This window comes from Astyanax mexicanus, chromosome 2 (genome assembly GCF_023375975.1).
Source record: "Astyanax mexicanus isolate ESR-SI-001 chromosome 2, AstMex3_surface, whole genome shotgun sequence".
Lineage (NCBI taxonomy): Eukaryota > Metazoa > Chordata > Actinopteri > Characiformes > Acestrorhamphidae > Astyanax > Astyanax mexicanus.
Window position 1 is genome coordinate 14,635,845 of NC_064409.1, and position 13,807 is coordinate 14,649,651.

The 13,807-nt window shown below is 33.8% G+C and overlaps 1 protein-coding gene across 3 annotated transcripts in view; it reads right to left on the reverse strand.

Moving 5' to 3' along the window:
• Positions 1 to 13,807, reverse strand: part of cd9b (CD9 molecule b) — a 30,574-nt gene that overhangs the window by 13,543 nt on the left and 3,224 nt on the right. The window contains exon 1 of one of the 3 annotated variants that reach the window (XM_007252729.3): positions 6,586 to 6,878. The exons of 1 other annotated variant lie outside the window; for it this stretch is intronic. In XM_007252729.3, the coding sequence (XP_007252791.3) occupies positions 6,586 to 6,654 (69 nt within the window). In that variant the 5' untranslated portion in view covers positions 6,655 to 6,878. Of the gene's footprint in view, positions 1 to 1,149; positions 1,384 to 6,585; positions 6,879 to 13,807 lie in introns of those variants that run through there. One more of the 3 variants, XM_007252728.4, reaches the window with a different exon arrangement.

The window sequence follows — 13,807 nt, forward strand, 5'->3', positions numbered from 1 at the left end:
GTCATAGACTTAAATTTAAGGACCTGAATTTATGAATTAAGATTTTTAAATCTTAAAATCTAATCTAAAATGTATAAACATATTTAATTACTAGTCAGGTTTTTGGCTTCACACAGTCAACTCCCGTTTGGTTAACTCCAAATCATTACAAAGAATCAACTCCAAATTCTGCATGGCGAAAGTAGACCCATTTCCTTTTGCTGATCATATCATATTATGACTGTTGAAGACTCATTTAAAGACCTTTAAATGTTTTTTTTATTATGATTTGGGAAGTTCTTTAGTATCACGAATTTAAGACATTTTCTCTAGTTTATATAATTAATGCTTGAGTAGAAAAACTCAGGGTGTGCAATTTTAGGCCAAATTTGTAAAGAAGCTGGAGTGAAATACTATGAGTCCAGAATCTGAAGCTTCCTGCTACACTAGGATTTCTCCACACGTATTATAGGCCTCTTCCAAGTGAGAATAAACTCCCATAGTCAGAGCTGACTTCACACCCCAGTCTAAATGACTTCAGAGTGAGACAAGATATTCCTGGCCTCTTCATGGCCATCCACTTTCACAAGCACTCCCTCCCTTTTATCTGCTTTTATGTGAGTTAGCAGGCCTGTTAGTCTGAAAGCACAGCTCAATCACAGAGCAGGGCTGAAACACAAGCCAGCCAGCTCTCCAAATGTAAGCAAAATAGCCCTGATAATCTCTGCTCAAATTTCTGTTTGAAACCTCTATGAGCTGCAGATACTGAAAATGTTTGGTGGGAACGTTTTTGAACCATAGCTATCTTATTACTACCCTAACCAGCTCGAACAACAACAACAACAACAACAACAACGAACACCAATTTGAGATGGAAAAGACATACACAGCAACCAGTCAAGAATAAATGAGGTTGACTACACTGTTAAATATCAAACTTAAAGTTTAAAATACTGTGTTTTTTAAATCAAGTTAATTGAGCAAAAAAAAAAAAACTCAGACGTTTATCAAAACCCTAAAGGACAGATACACTTTTTTTTTTTTTTTACACATCTACTCTCCACTCACAACATGAAGTTCCACCTTACTTTTCATGTTCACACCTGGCTCAAACAAACCTTAACCCAGCACTAACAAAATAATACACCAGCAGAGAAAAATAATACATACCCAAAACAGGAAATTGAAGGCAAACATCAGGTACTTGATGCAGCTAACACCACCTCCAACTACTCCCATGATTAAGCTTTTACAGAGTTTTACAGAGTTTACAGCTCAAGAGAAGAAATGTTAAATTAAAGCACACAGGTTAAAGGTGTGTAACTGGCTCTAGCAACAAAGTGCTGCTGGTCTTCCCTTCCTAAAGAGAGTGAGAGAGAGGGAAAAGAAGGGGAAAAAAAACAGGCCACACCGCCCTTATAACTCCTCTGTGCTCTACATGAGTGGCTGAAGGAAAGCATGGGAGGGGCAAGATGAGGGATGAGCAAATTACAGGAAGTCAATTCCCATAGAAAATGATTGGCTCTAATGTTTAACAGAATATGAATATGGAGGCCTGTTCTGTCTTTATAAGCTAAATGCTGGGTGATAGATGGGCTCTGGCTGTGTTTAGTAGACACTGGCTCTATATTCTGTGTGTGTGTGTGTGTGTGTGTGTATGGTGGGTCTTGACTTGTACACACTTGTTTAAACCCACTCTGGAAAGTCTGAGTGGCTTATCTGTGTACGTACAGAACTGACAAATGCGTGACAACAAGCCCAGTCTTGAAAGAGAAGATCAATCAGGATTTTTCTTTTTTTTTTCATCATCCACATGCAGAGCTGTACCACAGTTCTAGCCTAGCAGTGTCAAGGTGTGCTGTAGTTTTGGGATGGAACGGCAAAGTAAAAAAAAAAAAGTTTGCTAAACGCAAGTGAAATATTCATTTACTAACAATGAGACACATCTTGTTTAACTAGTCTAGCAGGCTGTAGTAAGGAAAAAAAAACTTGCTATCATAAGCTGGAAATGCTGGTCTAGCGCATTTAGAGTGGAATGAAAGAAAATAGTCTAATGTAATCCAAATAAACTAGTTGCGCTTTTAAATAATTTAAAGTAGTCTCAAAAAGCCTGGCTTATTGAGGTAGCACGCATCTTAGAATACCTTCCAGGACATATCCTCAGGGTTGCTGTACAGCAACAACATTGCCATTATTCCCAAGGATCCAGGTAGTTTATTGTCATTAAGGTAACCCTTTTAATTAAGAAAAACATTAAATTAAAGCATATTTGGGTTGTAATTTTTAGGTGCATCTTAGGACATATTTTTTAAACTACTCTAGCAGGCTCTAGTAACACTGAGTGAGAAAAAAAACCTTGTTGCTAACGTTAGCTTCTTTTCAACAACAGCATGTATTGGAACTGCTGGTCTAGTGCATGTAAGGTGGAATGGTTAACAGAAAATATTTCTATGTAAAATAGGTATTTTTTTACACTATAGGGCGCACTTAAAATCCTTTAATCTGGTGCGTCTTATGTATGAATTCAGTGAAATTTCTCCATTCTGGAGGCTGGAGCAGTATAAGCATTAGCCACTAACTGTAGTGCTAGCTCTTTCACTGTTTAGAGGTGAGTATATCAGACTGTTGTCTGCGTGTTTACCTTGATAAAACAAGTTACGTGGGATGAACCACTAGCTAATAGCCCTGGGTTACAGGAACACTCAAGGTTCCTCAGTGTAGTGCTGTTGGGCGGTATGTACTAGCACTAAGCGCTAGTGCTAAATGCTGCTGTTAACCCTGGCTATCGCTGTTGAAAATATTGGATATCTAAGCCTACTGTAAACTAAGCTGACTTAGTTGTGCTTTTAAATAATTTATTTCATATAATATTTTTAAATAGGTTCAACCAACCAATAACCATAAATATAAAAAAACTTTTTTGTGTTTTAATTTATTTTCTCTGAAAAATGTCCAACAAAATCACACATTTTGCCTGGGTATCTAAACTTATGTGAGCACAACTGTATAACTCTACATAACATATATGAAATATCCCAAAAAAAAATTTTTATATGTCCCTACGGATTTTTATAGAATTAATTTTCATACGGTATTATATTGAATGTATGAGATATAGCCTGTATGTTTCTTCAAATATGCGAGTTTATTAAAACAACATATCTTCAAAAGAATCTGGGAACTTGCTTATCTCTCAATGCATCATTTACTCTGACTGTAGTTCAGACTGTATAAAATGCCAAGAAAAAAACATTACTGTTTCCTTAGACTAGACCAGAAAAGTGCACACTACGATGACTATGAATTATCGTTCAATTTTTTCACAAGCAATAGTGACCAATATTAAGATATAGAAAATCAATATGCTATACTTTGTATATATAACTATCATAATTTATGTAAGTTTTAAAACAAACTAAATCTACAAAAAACCTTTAACCTTTAAAACTTTTTAAACCGTATCATTTCAAACGTCCATGTATTTGATACTTTATTTATTCAAATAATTTGTATTTATTTTATTAATTATAGATATACTATTGTATAAAATACACATTTATTTTGTGAAACAGGTTTGTACAAATGCATATGTCGCTCTAATAACTGAGCGGAGCAAAATGAGCGGTGCTTTTCTCAAAAAGCCCGGCTTATTGAGTTAGCATGCTTTGTGCAATATCCCCCAGGCCACTCCCTGAGGTCTCTGGAAAGCAACAACATTGCCATTATCCCTGAGGTGCCAGGTAGTTTATAGTCATTTGTTTTGCCATTTCAGGCACACAGAGAGTTTCTTTCAAAATGTCATATTTACTGATATGGACCAATTTCAAACCATTAAACTAAACCAGATTTGGGTTGTAATTGTTTTGATGCAGGTCATTTTTAGGTCAAAGGCTATTTCTAAAATGGTTTCTCTGAGTAACCACTGTGTAGTGTTGACTGAGTAGTGTTGACTATAGCTGTGTTCCAAAGTGAAGGCTGTAGATGAGGTAGGCTGTTATGTCATAGAAGACTGTTTTAAAATAAATGAACCTTTATATACAGCCAAAAAAATGCAGCAATAAATTTGTATGAATATAAATAGAATATTTATAAACTGATTTATATATTAAAGCATAATTTTTTTTGTTATCAACAATTCAAAAAATATATACTCTTTGTTGTGACAGTCAATATTTGATGAAAATGTGTAATGGCACACAGCATGATAAAAAGAAAAAAAATTGTGGAGTCTAGAATCAGGTGGTTTTTGCGAGAACGTTTTTTTTTTCACATAAGTTCACATCCATTCTAATTCTGTACATTTTTGATTTGGGGATGTGTGAATGAGCAGATGAAAACTTAATTCACTGTTGTGACATCTCCATGTTCACTTTAGCCCTTTTATCCTCACCATTAGAAGCACAGTGGCTGAAGCTAAAGCTGTTACAGCCAGAAAAATATCCTGGATCCTACCAGACACTTCCAGATTTTGGAATGAATATATGATGCTTTGCAGGGATGGAAACAGAAGCACACTAATGGTACTTATTATTATATTTTGGCCTTTTCCCACTCTGGAACACTACTGTTTTAAAGTAAAAGAACAAATCTTAAGGAACACTACTTTACTGGTGAAGTTAAAACAGATTTCTATAATATGGTGTTAAAAAATGTAAAAAATGTAATGTAAAAAAAAAACATTAAAGCATTAAAACATGCAGTGTTTCTTACATTTACTATCTCTTACATATAATCTCTATCTATTATTTCTATGAATATCTCACATGACTTTCGTGTGAAATTTAACCACAGAGCCTTGTTAGACTGGTCATATTTGTGAGCAACAGGCAACTGAGAAAGACTCTTTGTAGTACAGTCTTACCAAGAACCTGCCCTAACAGCAGCCTACGCTTTGTAATACAGATTGTATGATTTTTTTTTTTTATTCAATAACAGTCGCAGATTGGAAAGTTGTCTTTGCTTGGCTGCTGTACAGGTTCATTTATGTGCTTAAAAAAAATCCACTGTCCACTGTGCTGGTCTAAACATGCAACATCACTTCCTGTGCGCTAAACTTTTAAATGTCCCCCAAAAAATAATCAAACTTTTTAGAAAATGTTGAGATTTCCACCTTAAATATGTGACAAATGAGAGAAATGTAAGAAATAATAAAAAAACTAAGGGGCAGCACACCTTCAGAGTTTCTGCTTATAAAAGATCTCTGAGCTTCTGAGCTGAAACTGCTGACCATAGAGTATCGGGTCGCCGGACCTGAAGTACAGCTATTTGCATATTCATGAAAGTGACTGGTTCAACACGTTCTAATCTCTTTCAAAAAACAAATTAACACACAATAAACACAGATACAACAGCTACAGGCTACAACTCTAACAGCACAATGTGTAAATGTTCTAATATACCGGTAAATAAAACAAGACCCAAAATATGTGATTTAGTTTGAACAAAAATAAAAATGTAAAAAATGTATTTAATGTTCAGTCTCATAAGGATACACATTAGTGTACATGTGGGGGAAATAATGATAAACATGGTCTATGAAAATGAAATACTTTAAATAAACTGGTATGACAGTTTTATGGGTAACTTAAAACTAGATTAAGGCATTAAAACTACCCTGAGCTATTATAATATATTATAATAAGGTAAAAAGTGACAAGGGACACTACACCACACTATTACACTATTATTTTAAAGAGATTTAAACCACTAATATACACTTCTTTCAAGAATTATTTGAAATACAGAAAGACTAAAATAAAAATCGTCTAAAAATAATTTAAAAAATCTTTGTGTCCAATATGCCCAGAGTCAATGTCCCCTCTAGACATGGTTATCATTGTTTACAGCTTATTACACACAGCTGATTCAACTAATCAACTAACTGCCCTCTCTGAGGAAAGCTCACTAACCCAACAGAACAGAGTTACCCCAGAACCAGCTTTAAACACATTTTACCATTTATTATGCAGTGGAATAAATTAGAGATGTTTGGTGCTTCTGGCTTCTTGTTTTAGTACATTAAACCACATAAAGATTTGTTGTTGTAATATGTTTTAGTGTTTTAATTAAGTATTTTAGACTATGGCTCTTAAATTAGCAGTGTTAGCTTTGTGGTTTTGGAGTAACTCTGTCCTTTTAGTTTTCCTGCTGTATCACACAAGCTCGTCTCAGCGAGGGCAGATAGTTAGTTGATTAGTTAGTTGTTTATTTGAATCAGGTGTGCTGTAATTACTATAAATGACCGTAATTAAATACTAAACGCACGGGGAAGCGCTACTCCTGAACTGAACCACTGCGCAGCTAAAGCTCACTTTCTCTTATTATCTGCACTTTAAAGCTCTAACACAGTCCACACTGCTCAACATCACAGACTGATAGAGTTTTCACCTCTTTAAATACCGTACTTTAATGATCCTCTGTGGAGAAGAAGAATAATCCAAAACGTGAGCCGGGTGTTCTGTCAAGTCATGCTACCTATCAATACGTGATACTGTATCAGCAATAGATGCAACCTAAACGTAGCTGAAATACTTAGACATATTTATGCTAATGTCTGAATCAAACATTATTCCGCACAAAAGAGAGATAAAAAAAGATAACACTTACCCAAAATAAGAAATTAAAGGCAAACATCAGGTATTTCACAAAACTTACACCTCCTCCTACTACGCCCATGTTTTTAATCTTTCAGAGCGTTAAAAAAAAACGAATATATACCAGACCATACAATCCTATTAACCAATAGGTTCTAGCTAGTATACTGGGATGTTAGATTCTCCTTAAATTGCATTTACAGAAAACAAATAAAATACTAATCAATTCAGTTTCTTTCAGTTTCAGATTCTTGTATACTTTCACTTTGCACACCCAAAAGAGCTGGTTTATAAGAGGCTTCTCACTTTCTAAATCTCCACCGTTATATCAGGAAATAACTGCGAACCGCTAGAGGGAGCCTGCGAGTCAGTTTAAAATGAATAGGCGTAAATAGAACTAAACTGCTAAAACCTCAAATTAAAAATAGGAACTATCTACATCGCCGGATTTCCTTTAGTTGTGAAAAGTGTAATACAGTACATTGCTGAAAAAGCAAGGAAAACTGTATTTATCTTCAATTTTTTCTTCAGAAAACATTTTTTGTGAATTGAAGACGCTCACATTACTGCTACTGTGAGCTGACTGGTGAGCTGATGCTTAAATTACAGTCAGTCAGAGCCACTGAGATGGTTTATAACTGCAGTTTTAAACCTTTAAAAAATATGTGATAGTGTTTTGTGTTGAAGAAATGAGTGTATTTTCAGTATAAAAAATAATAAACTTTAGTTAAACTTATTTTGCAGTTTAAACACTTTAAAAATATGTTATAGTGTTCTTTGTTGTATATTTCAGTATGACAAATATAAAACATTTATCAAACTTTTATTTTCGCAGTTTAAAATAAAAAAATAATAATGTTGTATGTTGACAAAATTAGTGTATTTTCGAGTATGGAAATGATAAAACATTAATTAAAGTCTATATTTTCCAGCTTAAACGCTTTAAACATATGTAATAGTGTTTTGTGTTGGGAAAATAAATCTATAGATGAAAGCTTATACTGTTTCCTCTGCAGATGAACAGTACAACTCTATGTGACAAGAATATATTTGGCCAGAAGCTCTTTTAAACTATAAATTCTGACACTCAAAGTAGGGCATTGATAGGATGTTGTTCTCTTCACATCTATAAAGGTCACTCTGCTTACAACAGATAACAGTCATTGACACAAAGAACCCTATTATAAGCTTGGAATTAATAAATTTATACACAGAGAATGTGTTGACTGCTGTGGCCTCACCTAGGGGTCTATGAATATTAACATTTTAAAGTATCACAGTATTATGTTTCGTTTAATTCTTTTTAAATTTAGTATTGATTTTTAATTACTAAAAAGTCTTCAGATCCCACTTTTTCATTTTATGATCCCTCATAAAATATACTTTTTTCATGGAGATATAATGCATGTGATGTGTGCAAAAGGTGGAGCAACTCTCATAATGCATACCTGTCAAGTCTCCCGTTTTGGCCGGGAAACTACCGTATTTTACTCCTCTTTCCCGCCGTCCTCCCGTATTAGTATTTTCCCGTAAATTTCCCGTATTATACTAAATAAAAAAATATATAGGCCACAGGCGACAATGCACTGACCGCTGTGTGTCTCTTAACCAATCGTGGTGCCGGTTCAAGGAGAAAGTCCCGCCTTTCAGGAGAAACAGCCAATCAGCTAGCTGGTTTTGCGGAGCGCAGTTTAGTGTGCGGGAAGCCCCGCCCCTCCCCTCGCTGTGAGTTCAGGCAGCTAGTCGGAGCAGCTGTCATTAAAACTAATCTGGATATACGGAGATTTTTCTAAAAGAAAGGTAATTAACCATGTAAACTGTGATGAGATTGTTTCTGATAGCTGGTTAAAAAGACTCTTCTCTGAATCATAACATAAATTAAACCCACTGTGTGTTTAATAAAATCCAGCTTGTGACTCAGTTAGCTTAACTTTAGAATTAGCTAGATAGATATTCAGGGTTTGAGAAAAATCTACATATATATATATATATATATATATATATATATATATATATATATATATATATATATATATATATATATAATGCCCTGCCCTGATGTGCCTGATCAGCCAATAACTATCATTTCCAAACTCTATTAGTTCAGGGCTAGTTTTAGGGTTTGTTAGAATTTGTTTAAATCTCAAGTATTGTGGTAATGTATTATAATGTAATGTAATGTATTATTTAGAAGGGGTAGAAGAGATGGTTGAGCTGGAGAGAGAGAAAATGTGGAGAGGGCTGAAATTAACTGAACTGATCAGGAGTGGACTGAACGATAGAAAGAAGTATTAATGAAAGATTATTAATTGTGTAGGCCCCTTAGGACTATTATTTACTTAAATCTATTAAATAAATAATAATTATATATATATATATATATATATTATTATTTTTTTTCCTCGTTTGGGCTGTTGGGGCGCCGGAAAAAATCCCTTATTTTTAAGTCCAAAACTTGACAGGTATGCATAATGATTCCTTAATGATTCCACCTATCCACCTTAGGTGAGTGATGTTTTGATCCCATTTGAACTATGAATCATACTAGACTCTTACATTTTTCACATTGCTAGTGATTTTAATAATTAGCAAAACAACCTGCAAGTGTTTAAGTGTAACAATAACAGAAGTGTAAGCAGTTTGCAATTTGAACTTCTGCATTAAATTAATTGACCTCTTGTAACTGACACGCCCCCAACTGGTAAACTCGGGGTTTATCTAAAAATCCGAGTTTTCCACTGGTAAATCCGAGTTTGTGGTGGCGTTCATGTGCTCTCATCTCGTTAATACGAAGACAGCATATCCACTGAGCCATCACAGTGATTCAGTGTCAGAATTTCAACACTAACTAATGCCTATGCAGCACTTTTCAAATAAAGGTTGTCTTTCCATCTTCAACATTAAAAGATGCACCCAAAGAATAACGTTTTTTTCAATGTTCTTTTTCCCCAAGAAAGAGACTTTTAAATTGTCCAACAGCGTGAGCACACGCGAAGGCATGTGTAGCCAGGGGAACTGAAGAATAGGAGGGTGGTTTCTTGGGGGGACCGAGTTACAGTAACACCATGTATCCCCTCGAGTTTCTGAGCTTAGGTATATGGACCCATTCTTTTCTGAGATGATTTTGTGAACAGACATTATGCTGTAGAGTTCCCTGCACGCCCATGATTTTGTAAGTAGTGGGATATAAAGTTTTATTTATTTTAGGGTACAAACGAGAAAATAAGTGCTAAAATGCTAATGTTACAATTTTAGGAATGGCCAGTTTGTTGCCTAGCTGTATGGGAAGATGTATGCTTGGGTTTAGAACATGAAGGTAATCGTATGTATTTTGCTTTGAGTATTTTTGAAGTACATATTGTGGGAAGATTAATTAATTTAAGCGTGTGTATTGCAGGGTGTATGGCGGAGTGTATGCCACTGCTTTAGTCGCTCTCATTAAATTAATTTTATTTATTTATTTTGTGGCGATTTTTGCATTTTACCTATTTGATGTGATTTACTTTATTCTCTGACTCAGCTGAGTGAGGGGGTTGGTGGAGTGACTTATGTATTAATTTTGTTTCTTCACGTGAAATATGATCTGCCTCTTGTACACAATTGTTTTTTTTTTAAGAGAATTTGGTATTTCTAAATAAAGCTGTTCAGTTTTTCTTAAGCTTTTGGTGGACCGTTCTTATTTAACTGCATTATTTTATTTTACACCGAATAATTTTATAGAGAACATTCTGCTGTGACACTCACCCACAGTCCTGAAGTTCACAGCTGTGACAAATTCATGAGTTGAATTCATGAACTATTCATGAATTCTATTTATTAAATTATTTTATAAAGAGTTGCAAAACCACAGTAAACACATCCCTTTTGTAGCATTTGAAAATGTCACATGGTCGTCTTACAGCGAAACCTCAAGCCACAATTGTGAACTTGCTAATTCACCCTTATCATCAGGAGCCACATTTGCTTAAACACAAATGTACAAAGTAAAATTTTCACTCTAAATACAGACAAACTACAACTGAATATCACTTATGTTTTTGCTCTAATTATAAGCACTCTGAAGCGTCAGTCACAATTTCCTAAAATGCCAAAAGATAAGAAGTAAATTAACCCTTTCAAGCCAAATTGTCTAATTACTCCCCCTGCTGGAGGATGCTGTGCAGCCAATCATCACCTCAGGTATTTAGCTGCATTTTAAATCGCTCCCTATTTCAGAAACAGTGCACTTGTCACACTTGTCATTTCTGTCTTACCTGCACTACTCTCTGAAAACAGAACTACTGCTCATGGACACCATTTACCCAAAATGCACCGGACTCACATGCACGCTCATGATCACATCATTCTTCATCACCTGAATGTTAGATTGTTTTCACCTGCTCCAAGCTAAAATAATTATTTACCTTAATCACTCTGCACTGAGGACAAAACGTGAACGCCACATCAAAGATGTGATATGTATCAATGTGTTTATTCTAAGTTAATCTATAAAAAAGTATTCTTACACAGTGTTTTTATGAAATAAACTATGCTGCAAACACAGAAGGCACATTATATTGATATATTGACCCATCTGCATTTTAGCCTCTCATCTACACATAAACGCTGTTTTCAACAACACTGCTTTGGTAAAGCCATGTTAGAGTTTTTTACTTGAGTAAAAGTGCATTAAGTCTAACAATACTGCCCGAGTTTCTAAACACCTCTGTGTTACTGTGGTAGAGAACAGCTCACCAACCATAAATAACCAACAGGAACTGAACACACTGACGAAATACTACAGAATGACTGTGTAATGAAAGAGTACTGGAGGTGGGAATGACAGGGCATTTCATTAAACAATATTATCACAATATATTGCCCAAAATAGTGATATGTCACAAGACAATTAAATACAGTCCAAACAATATGTATGAGAAGCTGTGATCGTGACTCTTTCAGTTGTTGTGGCTTTCACACTACATGACTGATTGCTGACACAGGGTCAAGAATTAAAATATTTACAGACTCATCTGACTGCTCTCCAAAAAACACGTTTTAAATCAAGAACATGCAAAAAAAATGCACATGTGAACTAGCGATGCCATGGAGAAGATACAAAGATCCTATAGTTGCTAGCTTTAGGTAGTCACTGCTCTTAAATCACACTCGCAGACTGATCTAGATATTAAACCTTCTAGATGTTTTTTGGTGACTGTAGTTGTCTTTCATGAGTTACTTTGAACACTACACGGCTGAGTGAGCACAGAGTGTTCAGCAATTTGCCTCAGAGCCAAGGTTTTTAGCGACGATCCACAAAAAACTATCAGCGACTGGAAAACCGGGCACAATTTGTTAGGTGTGAATTGCACATTAATTTGCACACTAGCACCCGGCCAATCAAACACACAAAGTTGTTACTGCATTGTACATGTTCAAACAGTATTGCTACACAGTGCTCTCTAAAGGTTTTACTGGTAATGTTTCATTAAAAGTGTTGTCAATGTTGTCACAGTTTTATTATTAGGTAACACTGCTTCATGGTCATAAGAGTACTTTTTCATAACTTTCCATAATTTTAGATACTGTAAGTTTCATTATTTATTATTTGACAATGGGACACATGCTATAGTTTAGAACATAGAGCTTTTTAATGTTGTGGCAATCACGTGGGCACCAAAACAATATATAGTCACAATGTGTTTTCATTTGGACCCATTCTCAATTAAACCTATAAAATATTCTTACAAAGAATTACAAAAATTAACTGAAATATGTATGATACATAATTCATGCATAACTAATGTTGCATTGTTTATTAGGAAATATAATAATAAAAACTTGGATTTAAAACAACAATATAACATAACCAATATTCCATAAACCATTATAATTAAAAACTATAATATTATGGTATTCATATATATTTTTGAATACAAATACATACATATATATGCATATATTTCTTTTCCACGTGGGGTTCCCAAACTTGTGAAGGGTTCTGTTATGATTCACCACGTGTTCAGGACTGCAGTAAAGTTAGTTTTATGTTTGACATTCGTGAGAGACTTCCTCCCCCTTAATCAAAACGTAGATTAATCAATGTAATTGTGGTTTCTTGATATAATGAGGAAACACAACAAACTACAACCACAGTTTTTACTGAAGATTGTATATTTTACATTATATTTAACAAAACTACAGCCGCAACCAGCCCCGTTTCTCCTCCCAACAGCGCGCTGCTCTCTTAGGGACCGTGGCACAATTACCGACCACAGCATAAAACGAAAAATAATTTTAAACGGTCTCAAATGTCATTCCATGAGGGCAAAACCAACAGTATGTTCTACAAACATATATTGCCTACAAATAAATAGTCAATCTATTTATTTTTTACACAACTTTATTAGTCAAATAAATACATTAAACTCAGTTATCAATGACTGTAATAGTCTCAAATCAACTTTGTCATGTACATATATATCATCCTTACATATTACAAAGCTTATTTTTTAGGAGTTTGTTAATTTATTAATATATATATATATATATATATATATATATATATATATATATATATATATATATATATATATAAATTAACAATTAAATTAAATGATTTATATATTTTTTATATAAATAAAATTTCCTTACTTGTTACAAGGCTTACTTTTTTAATTAGTCTGTTCATTTATTTTATACTAAATTCATTATCAAATAAATGCATTAAACTCAATCATCATTAGAAGTATTTATTTCAAACCACTTTTCTTATGTACACCTATATATTCCTTACATGTTGCAAGACTTATTTTTTTAATTAGTTGGTTTATTTATTTTATATTAAATTCATTATCAAATAAATGCATTAAACTCAATCATCATTAGAAGTATTAATTTCAAACCAACTTTGTCATGTACACCTATATATTCCTTACACGTTACAAGGCTTACTTTTTTAATTAGTCGGTTCATTTATTTTATGTTAAGTTAATTATCAAATAAATGCATTAAACTCAATAATTGTTAGAAATAATAATTTCAAACCAACTTTTTTATGTACAGCTTTTTATTCCTTACATGTTACAAGAATTATTTTTTAAATAGTCGGTTTATTTATTTTATATTTAATTCATTATAAAATAAATGCATTAAACTCAATTATTGTTAGAAGTAATAATTTCAAACCAACTTTGTCATGTACAGATATATATTCCTTTCATGTTACAAGACTTATTTTTTTAAATAGTCAGTTT